This window comes from Gekko japonicus, unplaced genomic scaffold (genome assembly GCF_001447785.1).
Source record: "Gekko japonicus isolate JY-2015 unplaced genomic scaffold, Gekko_japonicus_V1.1 scaffold190, whole genome shotgun sequence".
Taxonomy (NCBI): domain Eukaryota; kingdom Metazoa; phylum Chordata; class Lepidosauria; order Squamata; family Gekkonidae; genus Gekko; species Gekko japonicus.
In genome coordinates, this window is record NW_015160841.1 from 371,287 (window position 1) to 384,271 (window position 12,985).

The window sequence follows — 12,985 nt, forward strand, 5'->3', positions numbered from 1 at the left end:
AAACAAGAGCTCTGTAAGATGTAAGGGAGTTGCTGGTTTGGGTCCATCTGGGAAACTCTCATACCCAGAATCCTCCTGGTCAAGGTTGGGATCAACGCCCCATGAAACTGGCCCAATTGTTTATGATTTGCTTTCAGATGATATTTGAGTTGGATCTGCGTTAGATCTGGGTGGTATACTTTTCTACAACCACGGTACCCTTGATGAGGGGTTTGTATAACCGTTCTTCATAGGGCTGCAAATGTTTAAAATGGTCCCTCTAGCTATCCCTTTAACAATAATTTGATCTGCTGCAACTCGACTGCCCATTTCCATACATTAAGCATCTACTAAAGGAGAGGACGTCTTTCTCCTGGCCAATCAGCACCAAGAATTGTTAAACACCTGCAACAGGGTGTTTACAAGAAACAAGGTCTGAAAAGTAAAAACTACACAATAGAGAATTCATGTGACTCTTTTTCTGTAAGGCACCCCATGCAGTAAAGCAGTGTACACACGTTTTAGGAACCACACTGTATATACAAAATGAAACATCCATCCATCCATCCATCCAGGCAATTTAGTATTAAAGAGTAAAGGGGGGGGGGGAATACACCTGTTAGACCTTTAACCAACAACATTTCGTCCCACTGAGTTTGATTGAGTACCATCGCCTAAAGTGAAGCAAACATACAATTTTGTTAGCTTCAAAGTGCTGAGGTTTTGAGTAAACAGTTAAATTGTTTAAGGAAAAGACAAGATGTTTACCTGCAGCTGAATTTCTTTTTTCTTGCCTGCCATAATATTCCCTATGGTGGTTTAAAAACAAACATAAATGCTTGAATGGCAATTCTCTCAGCTTCCTTGATTGATCAACTGAGAGTTTTATCTCTTAATACTAAGTTAATTTGGAACTGGTAGCAGAATAACCATTTTTATAGACATTCCTTATATTTTCCCTCTCATAGCTGTAGCATACAAATATGGGTTGCATCTGAAGGAAAATTGGGTTAGCAGAGTGCTCAGGCCACATGTCACAGCAGAATTTACCTGGTGTGTGTGTGCTACTGAGAAACAAAACTGCCTGCCGAGCTTTTGTATCTTAGTAAAACTATTTTTTATTCGATTTAATATGAATTCTTTGTAGAACTAATATGAGGACTTTATTGTAAGCAACTCCATTCTAGACAGGATAGGATCCTAGAGAAGAATCAACAGGAGGAGAAATTAAGTAAACCTATTCCTTAGTTTCAATACTTACAGTTATCATCTTTCTTATTCTCACTCAAATCTAAAAAAAAATGTTACCCACCTCTTCAAATGATCTAGACCTGGTAATACGAAAATATTCAGAAGGTTACAAAATATTAGTACAAACTTCTACAGTAGATAATATCCTACATTATCTAAATACATGGAATAAAATGATACAATTACCTACGGACATAAAAGTTTGGTAAGACATCTGGGCATCGCCCAATAATAGATCACCAATTTTTAGTGTACACTTTCAGTTTGTCAAATTGATGACCTACTGGTACCTGACACCTCAGAGATTACACCGTATAAATTAAAACTACCCAGAACTGTGTTGGAAGGGGTGTACAGAACCTGGGACATTTCCATTGTTGGTGGACTTGCCAGGTGATTCACCCATTCTGGGATAAAGTTCACCAACATATAAAACACATAACTACTATTGATTTACCGATTGCTCCTGAAATATTTCTTTTACATATTGGCCGGACAGAGAATGCTCAGACTCCACTTGGAAGCTAATTTGTTTATTATTGGCTTCGGCTCAGCTAGCTATAGCTTCAAAATGGAGATTGCTTAGACCACCACCCCCCCACGATGTCAGAGTGGTACGAGAAAATTTGGGATCAGTTTATAATGGGAAAAATAACACACAACTTAAAAATGAAATCTCAAGTGTCACATTATTCCTTATTTACGGAGATGTGGCTCCCCTGTATTAAGCTTTTTTGCTGAACGTGACATCTTACCTAGCAACTCATTGTATCAGGATATGATTTTTCTATGATAGTTCGTATTTGAATTTGAAACATGGATTGACTGTTTACCTTTTGTATTCTGTGTATCTGTGACTGGGTTATTTATTATGCTTCACTAATTGTAGATTCTTGAATTGATAATCCTATAAGATTTCATACAGAAGGTTGTTATTTTTTGTGTTTTAATTTTTGATTATTTTGTATTTTGATTGTTAATATGTGTATGCGGGATTTTTTTTTAAATATAAATTTAAAAAAATAGACAGGATAGGAGAGGTAAGATTCTAGACTAACTAGCTAAAATTGATGGAGATGCAAGAGGAGTGTCCTGCCTTTATGGTGCCAAGATGGAGAAGTGTGGTGACAGTGGCAAATCTGCACAGAGTGTTGGACTGGAGGGGCCATTGGCCTGATCCAACACGGGCTTCTCTTATCTTCTTATGTCTGGGTTAAGTGATGCTCTGTCTTCTTGGTGCTTGGGGGGAGGCAACAGTGGGAGGGCTCTTAGTGTCCTGGCCCCACTGCTGGACCTCCTGATGGCACCTGGCAGGGCTCTTTTTGTAGAAAAATCCCAGCAGGAACTCATTAGCATGGTAGGCCGCACCCAACAGCAGAAACTCATTAGCATATTAGGCCACACCCCTGACAGCACAGCTCATTAGCCCATTAGGCCGCACCCCCATGTTAGCAAAAGTGTGCTCATCCAGCCACACCCACCTTTTGCTTCTGTTTACCTTGTTTGTTGTCAAAACCCAGGGCTTTTTTTTTAAGCAGGAACTCCTTTGCATGTTAGGCCACACACCCCTAATGTAGACAATCCTGATGAGTTTCTGCTGTTGGGTGTGGCCGGTTGTGCTAATGAGTTCCTGCTGGGCGTGGCCAACTCAGGAGCTAGCCGAAACTCCATTCCTGTGCGTTCCTGCCCAAAAATAGCCCTGGCACCTGGTATTTTTGGCCACTGTGTGACACAGAGTGTTGGACTGGAGGGCCATTGGCCTGATCCAACACGGGCTTCTCTTATGTTCTTATGCACATCAAAGGGATAACATCGGAAGACTAGAGAGGAAGGATGCTCAGGGTCTTGACCAATCTATCTCTCTGGCTCTCTGCAGTCCCCCTCTGAAGTCTGAGACTAAGAGACAACGTAAGCTCCTTCACTTCCAACAATATCCACACAATGATGACTCTCCATTTTGCAGTCATTGGCACTGAGAAAACAGAGCATGTACATTTAATTCATTCCCTCCAAGTTCCACCCTCCCCATTGCTTTGAAGTCCTGTAAACATTTAGATTGACTGGAGGCAGTCAGTCTGGAAATGTGTCCATTCACGAACCAGCACAAAACAGCTGTAAAGTTTGTGGAAAGTTCATGCTGGTTGGCCTGCCATGAACTTCACCCCATGAATCACGGACGGGCCAAGATTCACTGTGAACTTTAGTTCGTGAGCCAGTTTGTGCCCCTCTCTACACCTGATTCCTCTCCACACTACAGCCCCCATCCCATATGGTTTTTGTACATGTAAGGCCCATGATTCTCAGCACCGCTTTTTTGGGTGGTCAAAGAGAACGCCTCCTTCCTCTTTTCAACCACCAGAAAAGATGGATGGATTCAACCCAATGGGATGTACCAAAGCTAGGGTTGCTAACCTGTAGGTGCAGCCTGGAGATCTCCCAGAATTACAATGGATTTCCAGACAACTGAGAACCATTCCCCTGGAGAAAATGGCTGCTTTGGGTGGTGTACTCAATGACATTATACCCTGCTGAGGTCCCCCCTCCCCTCCTCAAACCCCGCCCTCCCCGGGCTGTTCCTTCAAATGCCCATGAATCTCCCAACCTGGAGTTGCAAACCAGCATGCTCCAAAATCTGAGGTGGTGATTTCTGACTGTTTCCCCTTCCCACACAGACCCCAAATTTGCCCCTTTACTTCCCCTGTCCTGCAGGAATAAAATTTTAGGAGACTCAGTGGGATGCAGCTGATGGAGGAGACAGGAAAATCCCACTCCAAAAAATCCATGGATGGTTGGATGCTTGTTGCTGTTCATCCAAAGAGCCTCATGGAAACTTACAACATTAAAGCAGTATAAACAAGTTAAAAACAGCACAAAAGCAGATAACAAATATAAAATATGAACATTAAAACATGCAGCTAGCTACGTACCACTAACAAAACAACCCAAATATGTGGATTACTCCCCAAAGGCCAACCTAAATTATTTGGATTTGCAAGCCCTGCGGAAACGAAACAAATCTGGCAGGGCATGGGTGTCATCAGAGACTGTATTCCACAGGGTAGGAGCCACAACTGAGATGATCCTTCCCCTGGTGACAGCTAACTGAGCCATCCTGGGGCCAGGCAGCTGCAAGAGGCCACTAAAGGATGAGTGAAGGGAGTGCCGGGGAGGGGGGAGAGCCACTTTCTGCCCTGTTTCCCAATATACCTCTGGGCCACCTTTCTGAAAGCAGGCTTTTGACAGGTAGAGAAAGCTCCCCCCTTCATCTTGAGAGCCAGTTTGGTGTAGTGGTTAAGTATGCAGACTCTAATCTGGGAGAACCGGGTTTGATTCCCCACTCCTCCACTTGCACCTGCTGATGTGCCCTTGGGTCAGTCACAAGCTCTGGCACAGCTGTCCTTGAAAAAGAGCAGTTTGTGTCAGAGCTCTCTCAGCCCCACCCACCTTGCAGGGTGTCTGTTGTGGGGAGGGGAAGGGAAAGGAGTTTGTAAGCCGCTCCGAGACTCCAAGTGAAGGGCGGGGTATACATCCAATCTCTTCTTCTTCTTCTTCTTCTTCTTCTTCTTCTTCTTCTTCTTCTTCTTCTTCTTCTTCTTCTTCTTCTTCTTCTTCTTCTTCTTCTTCTTCTTACTGTGTGTTTGTCCTCAGGATTGACAAACAATGCCACGGCAAGGTAATCTGGGGCAAAAAAGCAAGCCCACCTACCGCACAAGCTTTCCTCTTCTAGATATATAATACACATACATACATACATATATATATTGGCAGTTGGACAATGCTCATGGTCTTAGGCAATACCCACAGTGTTAACGAGCCCAGGATCACCACTGCCTCACATGAAGTGAGCCCTGGAAAAGAAGGGGAATTGAAGGAGAAGTGGGCCAGCAGTTGGTTGGCTGCTGTCGCTATGGATACCAGAGAACACCCTTATAGAAGTCAGTGGTGTGTGTGTGTAGCGGGAGGAGGAGAGACAGGAGAATAAACAGCTGGGTTGGACTTCAAGGGAAGAAGAGTTGGATTTATATCCTGCCCTTCACTACCCTAAAGGAGTCTCAGAGGGACTTACAATCTCCTTTCCCTTCCCCTCCCCACAACAGACACCCTGTGAGGTAGGTGGGGCTGAGAGAGCTCTTTCAAGAACTGCCCTTGAGAGAACAGCTCTGACAGAACTGTGACTGATCCAGTGTCACCAAGGTGGCTGCATGTGGAGGACTGGGGAATCAAACCCAGTTCTCCGGATTAGAGTCCACTGCTCTTAACCACTACACCAGAAACAGGACAGAAAGTGGCTCTTAACCACTACACCAAACTTGGTGACTATATGGTGGTAGGCCGTCAGCCTCTGCCCACGCACGTCATAGAATTATATTCGATTTGCACAACTTCTTCGGATCCACTCGGCCAAATGTAGTCTGCCACCCACGTAGGATGGTCTTCCAAGGCTGCAACTGTTTTTGTACTCCAGGGCGGGCAGTAAAAGCAGATGGTTTATCGAAGATGGAGTGTGCTGCCACGCATGGCTGGGTGACCTGCATGCAGCCTGGTGAGCCACAAGTTGCATAGGCCCAGTTTATATGAGGGCATTCTTGTGTTTGCTCCTATATTAACCCTGGATGGATGGGGTTCAGATCTACGGGTTCCAGTCTTTAATAGCTAGAACAGAGGAATGCATGTATTCATTTATATAGGTATACCCCACTTTTCTCCCCAGGAATGACCCAGAGCAGCTTCCAACTTTGTTCTGCCAGCGTGACTCTCCCAGGGTCACCCAGTGAGCTTCCAGGGCAGGGGAGAACTCGAACCCCAGGCCCTCCAGGTCCTAGTCCGACATTCTGATCACTACACCCTGCTGCCAATAGTGCCATGATTGCCTCTTCCCATCAGTGGCTACGATAATCGAGAGTTTTTGAGAAGTAATTGGCTGCTGTTCTCCTTCGTCTTCATCAAGAAGAGATATTTCTCCACTAATTATTTCCTCGGCTTTCTAAACTGTTCACGGAGTCTGTTTTCTAATTTCCGCCAGTCCCAGACAGTCCATCTTTGTTTTTGCCTTCTATTTCCGGTTTTATTATGCAGATGTCTTGTCTATACAAATGTGCCCAGCAGCATAACTGAAGAGAGAACGTTGTTTCCTTGGTGACTATGTCGTGACCTTAAGAACTAACGCAACTAGTGTCTGAATAATAGCCTGGAGAGAAATCGAAATCAAATGATTTGCAAAGCTAAAACTTTATTATTATTTTTTCTGTTAAGAAAAGCTGCACAACGGTGTGATTCAGGGGCATGAACCCTGGCTTTTCTTCTGAACAGTCAAAACTAGCTATATCCCTTCAACTGGACAGAATTATGGGGGGCATTTAAAAAAAATTTGAACAGTTTTCACAACAAAACGAACACAACACAATAGCATATCTAACTAGCATAATTACGAACAGTGAGCAAATCCAAGTAACAACAAAAGCCTTATGAAGTTTGCATGTACTATGCGAAAAGTAACAACTTTAACAACATTTTCCCAATAATTATATTGACCAAATGATCAAACAAGTTCAATATGACTTATTTTCGTACTCAATATATTTACCCTCTAAGCCAGGGGTGTCGAACTCATTTGTTATGAGGGCCGAATCTGACATAATGAGACCTTTTTTGGGCCGGGCCATGTGTGTCATAAAATGTAATGCCAGGTAGCGGAGATATAAACTTTATAAAGGACACAAACACAAAGGGTTTTTTTTACTTAAAATAAAAACATGCTCAAAACATTAGCACTTGCAATATTTTGTTTATTTAACAGTGTCTGATAATTGACACCTCTTGCTCTGAATCATTGCATCAAAATGTCTGTGCTGTTGCAATCTTGAGTATGCTGTTCAGGTGTGTATCTGCAAGCTGCAAACCTACGATGACGCATCAGCAGTGGAACTGGAAGAAGAAGCAGAAGACAGCCAGTTCCATGGCGGGCCTGACAGAAACCCTTCCGGGGGGGGGGCTCGTGTTTGACACCCCTGCTCTATGGCATTTGAAGACCTCCAACCTCAGGAGGATCACCCCTGCACAGAATGAGATTGGCCTAGTTGGATCAGGTACGTAGATTACATTCAAAAATATATTAATTAATGGTAATATGGATTTTTGGGTATCTCCTTTTCTGAAAGATACTGCATTATAGGATACCACAGTTCTGTAAATTTTTCATAACTCTTACATGACAGAGATTGAGAACCATACATTGTCATTTTACCCAGAATAAAGTAGTCCCAATAACATATTCTCCCAGATTGTAATGTAGGCACTGTCTTGTTTTTTTCAATGCAATTAGAGGCAATTTCTGCACTTCTCTGCAGTAAATTTGTCTGCAAAACAGCAGATTATGTTTCATGGAGAAAGCTTCAAAAGGATCGACCTAAAGGTCAAGGTTGAAATGACACAGGAGATCTGTGATTAGGAACACCCACAGATTTCCCCCCCAACCAATTAGCAGCCTCAAGTAAGTGAAGCACAGCACCTCCCCCCCAGCTATTTGCAACTTCGAGGGGTGGTTTAAATCAAAGGAGGAAAGCTTTCTTCTTGCTTCTCCTGTAGCATTTTCACAATATCCACATTAGTTGTTGTTTTTTAAATGTAAAAGATCCTAACCGCATATCTTATACCCAAATAGCAAATATTTATTCTACCTTTCATACACACACGTCTTCAGATACAATGAAATGGAAGTTACCAGTCCATACATATAGGTAGCGGGCGGCCCGGGTGAGCAGCAAATTAGCATACAACATAATGAAGATGTTTAACAGATGCAAAGACCAAACAGGAACAACAAGCTTAGTTTATGTGGTCACTATTTGTTTGGATTTAATTCCAGGGGAAACATAGCGAAACCAATAACTAAATCAACTTTGGAGATAGCCAACTTTGGCGCGCCGCATGCACGTCACAGGGAAGTGACGTCATGACGCCGGGCACGCTGGGGGCGGGGCCACGACCATACAAGGGAAAACCATAGAGTTTTCCCTGTGACGTGCACGCTGGGGTGGGGATCAGTTCCATTGGAGAAAATGGCCGCTTCACAGGGTGGATTCTTATGACATCACATCCCTGCTGAGTTTGTGCCCCTCCTCAAGTTCTGCCTTTCTCAGGCTCCACCCCCAAATCTCCTGGAAGTTCCCAACCTGGAATTGGCAACCCTAGCTAAGGAATGGAGAAATGGTGTATACACACACATATAGACACACCTCGTTTCCCAGTCCTAAGTATTATTAATTATATTCTGTCAGATACCATGAATTTTTTTTTTTACTTTTTTCATAAGCCCCTGGCCTGGGTGGGTGAATTTTCAGATTTTCAGAGCTCAGCTGCAAAATCTAGGCTGTTAAAAGCATTTCATAGTGGATTTTTTTCCCCCTGTAAGAACCTGAATGTCCACACATCAATTTATTGGCACTTGGGTTTTTACCCTGAACAGATAATCAATGTCCTCAGATATCCTGTCTGTGATGAAAGAGATTATCAATGCCTGATAGAATAGGGATATATTTTTAGTGCAGCTCGGAGCCCAGCAAGTGGTTGTCATGATTTCTGAGTCTGGCATACATGAAAACCCCCTCAAAGACTGGTCTGAAGTACACTAGAGAATGGAAGACATTTTATTTGAAAAGGTACTTGGACTGTTATTCAAAACATGGAGAGTGGGTGGTAGGTCTTGCCTGCTGTTGGAGAACACTGCTGGAGAGCACCAGTCCTTCGCCTGTGAGTTGTTTTGGAAATGAGCTACTGAAGGATAACTTGGATTTCTTTTCTCCACATTAACAACCTCTCATTGCCTATTGGCAATTTTTAAATCTCCCAGATAAAAGACAGAGGCTGCGATCACACGGGCCTCTAGATCGGACATAGCTGCGACTACCTGAGGGATCTCAGGAGAGTGATCAGACAGCAACATCTGGGAAGCGTCCTACAGTCGTTGGCAACCCGTGTTGCTTCACCGCAGAAGCGGAGTTAAAAGACACCGGGGAAAATCCGGTAGTAAACGGGTTCCAACGGGCCATGGATGGACTTTCCCGTCTGATTGCTCAAGCATGCTCTCAAGCCGTCGGGATCGTCTGATCAGGCCATCCCGGCTTGGTGCCTTCCCCCCCTTCACAGATCCCCAGGAAAATAGTCTCTGAGTTCATTGGGAATTTGGTTTTTAAAATAGTTTGAATCATTTCATGTATACTTTCCCAGTATCTTTTTGTCTTGATGCAAGTCCACCACATATGATAAAAGGTGCCACCTTCTTTTTTACATTTACAGAGGAAACAGTAACACCTGACACACATTCAGCTCGACGTGTTCATCCCTTTCGGTGGGGAAAAGCAAAGTAAAAGCATTTTAATAAATGCACTTGCTCTGTTCCAGAAAGGGCTTACTGGTATAGAGATGTGTTGTGCATCCTTTACTTTAATCGTGATGGTCTGTTTTTTACCCTTCACACAGTAGCCCTTTTCAGTTGGTATGATCATCCACATGGATGGGAATATTGAACGTGCTATGATCCTCTTGACACATAGTTGTTGTGTTGTCTGAACAAGCAGTACACATATTTTCTTGCTTTGTGATTGGCCAACCCAGATTCTTTTAGGATATTTGTCTGCAGATACCAAAGGTGGAAAATACATGCATGACTTGATTCACACAAAAGGGTGGCCGTACATATGAAGAAGAATGGGTGGTGCGTGATCTCCTATGGTGTGTAGTTGAGTGTAACAACTGAAAAGAGAGAGTGTAAAACGAAAAGTGCAAGTCAAACAGGAAACCAGACAGTTGCGTGGGTGTGATTCTAATATGTCAGTCTCAGAATTGCTCTCAGTCCCCTCCTTCTTCAGTCCTCTGTAGCTACTCTCTTCGCTAACAAAGTACCATTTATGGAATCATTCCATACTATAACGAGAAAAAGCATAAGAGTAGGCTTTTTACTAAACTTACAGTGCAGTCTTATGCAGAGTTACTCTAGACTGAAATAACTCTGTATAGCATTGTGCTGCCGCTCGCTCTTCTCCTGCGTGCCTTAAAGATAGCTTGAGAATTGGTTTATTTTTTAAAAAATTAAAAAATACATCGATATTTTAATACCTAAAATGAATCATAGTACAAATGAAGAACTGGGATTCATTTCTTTAACATAATGAGCCCCTTTATGTAGTGAGAAATGGCTTCAGCATCCCCAAATATAGTTAAAATGAAACTTTTTAAAAAATATAAGGGGCACCAAGTTAGTGGAAAGCCCATGACTTCTGCTGAGGCGATCAGTTTCATGACCACCCCTGATGTAGGGTTGCCAACTCCGGCCTGGGAGATTCCTGGAGACTTGGAGGTGGTGCCTGGGAGGGTGGAGCCCTCTGAGGGAGACCAGGGGGAATGTGATCCTGACCATAGAGTCCGCTCTCCAAAGCAGCCATTTCCCCCGGGGAAACTGATCTCTGAAGTATGAAGATCGCCTATAATGCTGGGAGAACTCCAAGCCCCATTTGGAGTTGCCAACTCTACATGGTGGGTGGAGAGCCTTAAATTATTCTTTTTCTTTTTGTATTTTTGCATTTTGTGTGTGTGTGTGTGTGTGTGTGTGTGCGCGCACATGTGTGCCCATGCCTGGAAGTCATGGCGACCTCTAGTGCCTCTCACTGAGGTATGGAGGATTTTCAGAGAAGTGGCTTGATAGCCTGCCTCTGCCTCCCGGCCCTGGTATTCTTTGGAGGTCTCCCATTCAAATACTTGCCAGGGTTGGCCCTGCTTAGCTTCTGAGATGTGACGAGACTGGTTTTGCCTGGGCTATCCAGGTCAGTGAATTCCAGTGAATTATGAAAATCACTAGTTTTAGGCATAGCAAATGATGGAAATACTAAAAATAGAAATATCTGTTGGGTTTTTATAATAATATGTATACGATTGTGATCTCATGCTACCTAACAAACAAGGCAGTGGCTCAAAATACTAAAAATAGAACTATCTGTTGGGTTTTTATAATAATATGTATTTTTGCCTGGGCTATCCAGGTCAGTGAATTCCAGTGAATTATGAAAATCACTAGTTTTAGGCATAGCAAATGATGGAAATACTAAAAATAGAAATATCTGTTGGGTTTTTATAATAATATGTATACGATTGTGATCTCATGCTACCTAACAAACAAGGCAGTGGCTCAAAATACTAAAAATAGAACTATCTGTTGGGTTTTTATAATAATATGTATACGATTGTGATCTCATGCTACCTAACAAACAAGGCAGTGGCTCAGGTGTACAGGGGCAACTTGTGGAGGCAGACACAGCTTCACTAAATCTGATAGAATAGGGAGAACAGGCAAGATTTTTTCTTCACGAATACAGGACTCAAATATTGTTTGGTCAAGTTCACTTTTGGAAATCAGTCCAGGTCGGTATGCCTGCCAAGATATATCTAGAAGGGAAGCATGGGGCCTAGAGTTTGGGAATAGACTCCTGCAATCCCAGTTTTCAAGATACAGATTTCTACCCAAATCATTTCTTTTTCTGACCAATTTTTTCACATGGTTGTGCCTCAGACAGAAGGAATTGTTACTTATCTGAGGTAACTTCCTTAGGTAAAGGTAAAGGTTCCCTTGCTCGAAAGCCAGTCGAGTCCGACTCTAGGGTTACGGTGCTCATCTCCGTTCCAAAGCTGAAGAGCCAGCGCTGTCCGAAGACGTTTCCGTGGTCATGTGGCCGGCATGACTAAACACCAAGGCGCTCGGAACGCTGTTACCTTCCCACCGAAGTGGTACCTATTTATCTACTTGCAATTTCTTGCTTTCGAACTGCTAGGTTGGCAGGAGCTGGAACTAGAGACGGGAGCTCACTCCGTCATGCGGCAACTCGGGTCTCGAACTGCTGAACTACTGACCTTCCACAGCCTGCAGTTCAGCGTCTTAACCACTTGAGCCACCACAGCTCCTAACTTCCTTAGGAATGTAGAATACATACCCCAGAGTTGCAGGCTGTTGTTCCAGTTACACTTTGAAGGGTGTAACTGTTTACTGTTCTTAATCGTTCAGCAACCTCAACTTTGTTTCAATAACTGTAAATGGTTTCCTGCTCTGGTATTAGCATTTTAAAGGGGGGAGGGGAGATGTGACTTCTAAGAAGACATTGTCCTTTTAAAAGCTCACAACAAAGCAAGGAACCCCATTTCAGTTAGCAAAATCAAGTGAAAGCAGAAAGGTTAGACTCCCTCTCTGTTGTCTTGCCTGCCTAACAAGTCTGGAATTTGCCTTCTGTAGGGACACATGAGGTTCATCATATCTGTTTTTGCGGAGCTAATTATGAAATGCTTTGAACACTCCAAAAATACAAAGGTTGTTGTTTTTACTCCTTCCATATGTAGGAAGTACACTGTGAAACATTTGACAGTGCCTTTTATGAGATTTCTATTTCTTTTTGCTTTGGGCAAATACAGTCTTCCCCGAGGCTGGTAAATCCGATGTCAAAGTTGCCTGCTTTCTATTTTTCTATCTTCTTTATCCCACCCTTTTCCCCACAGCGTTCTGAGCTGCGTATGTGATTCTCCTCACACAGTCTAGGGCTGAGTTCAGACTGGCTGTTTGCCCCGAAATAGGCATGTGCCAGAAACGTTTCACAAATGGATTAAAGGGGCCGTTCACACAGGCACATCTGTCAGGCGTTCCCCAGCTGTATTCAGCCCGTCTTGTAGCACTTGCCTCCCGAGTTTAAAAAGTACCTGAAAACAGATCAGCCAATAT

At 43.3% G+C, this 12,985-nt stretch overlaps 1 protein-coding gene across 1 annotated transcript in view; it reads right to left on the reverse strand.

Annotated features, from left to right (window-relative positions):
• NME8 (NME/NM23 family member 8) overlaps window positions 1–780 on the reverse strand; it is a 38,063-nt gene extending 37,283 nt beyond the window's left edge. Inside the window, exons 1-2 of the mRNA XM_015419211.1 lie at window positions 748–780; window positions 596–653 (exon numbers count right to left, since the gene is read on the reverse strand). Of these exons, the coding sequence (XP_015274697.1) occupies window positions 596–653; window positions 748–780 (91 nt within the window). The remainder of the gene's footprint in view (window positions 1–595; window positions 654–747) is intronic.
• Window positions 781–12,985: the final 12,205 nt, after the last annotated feature.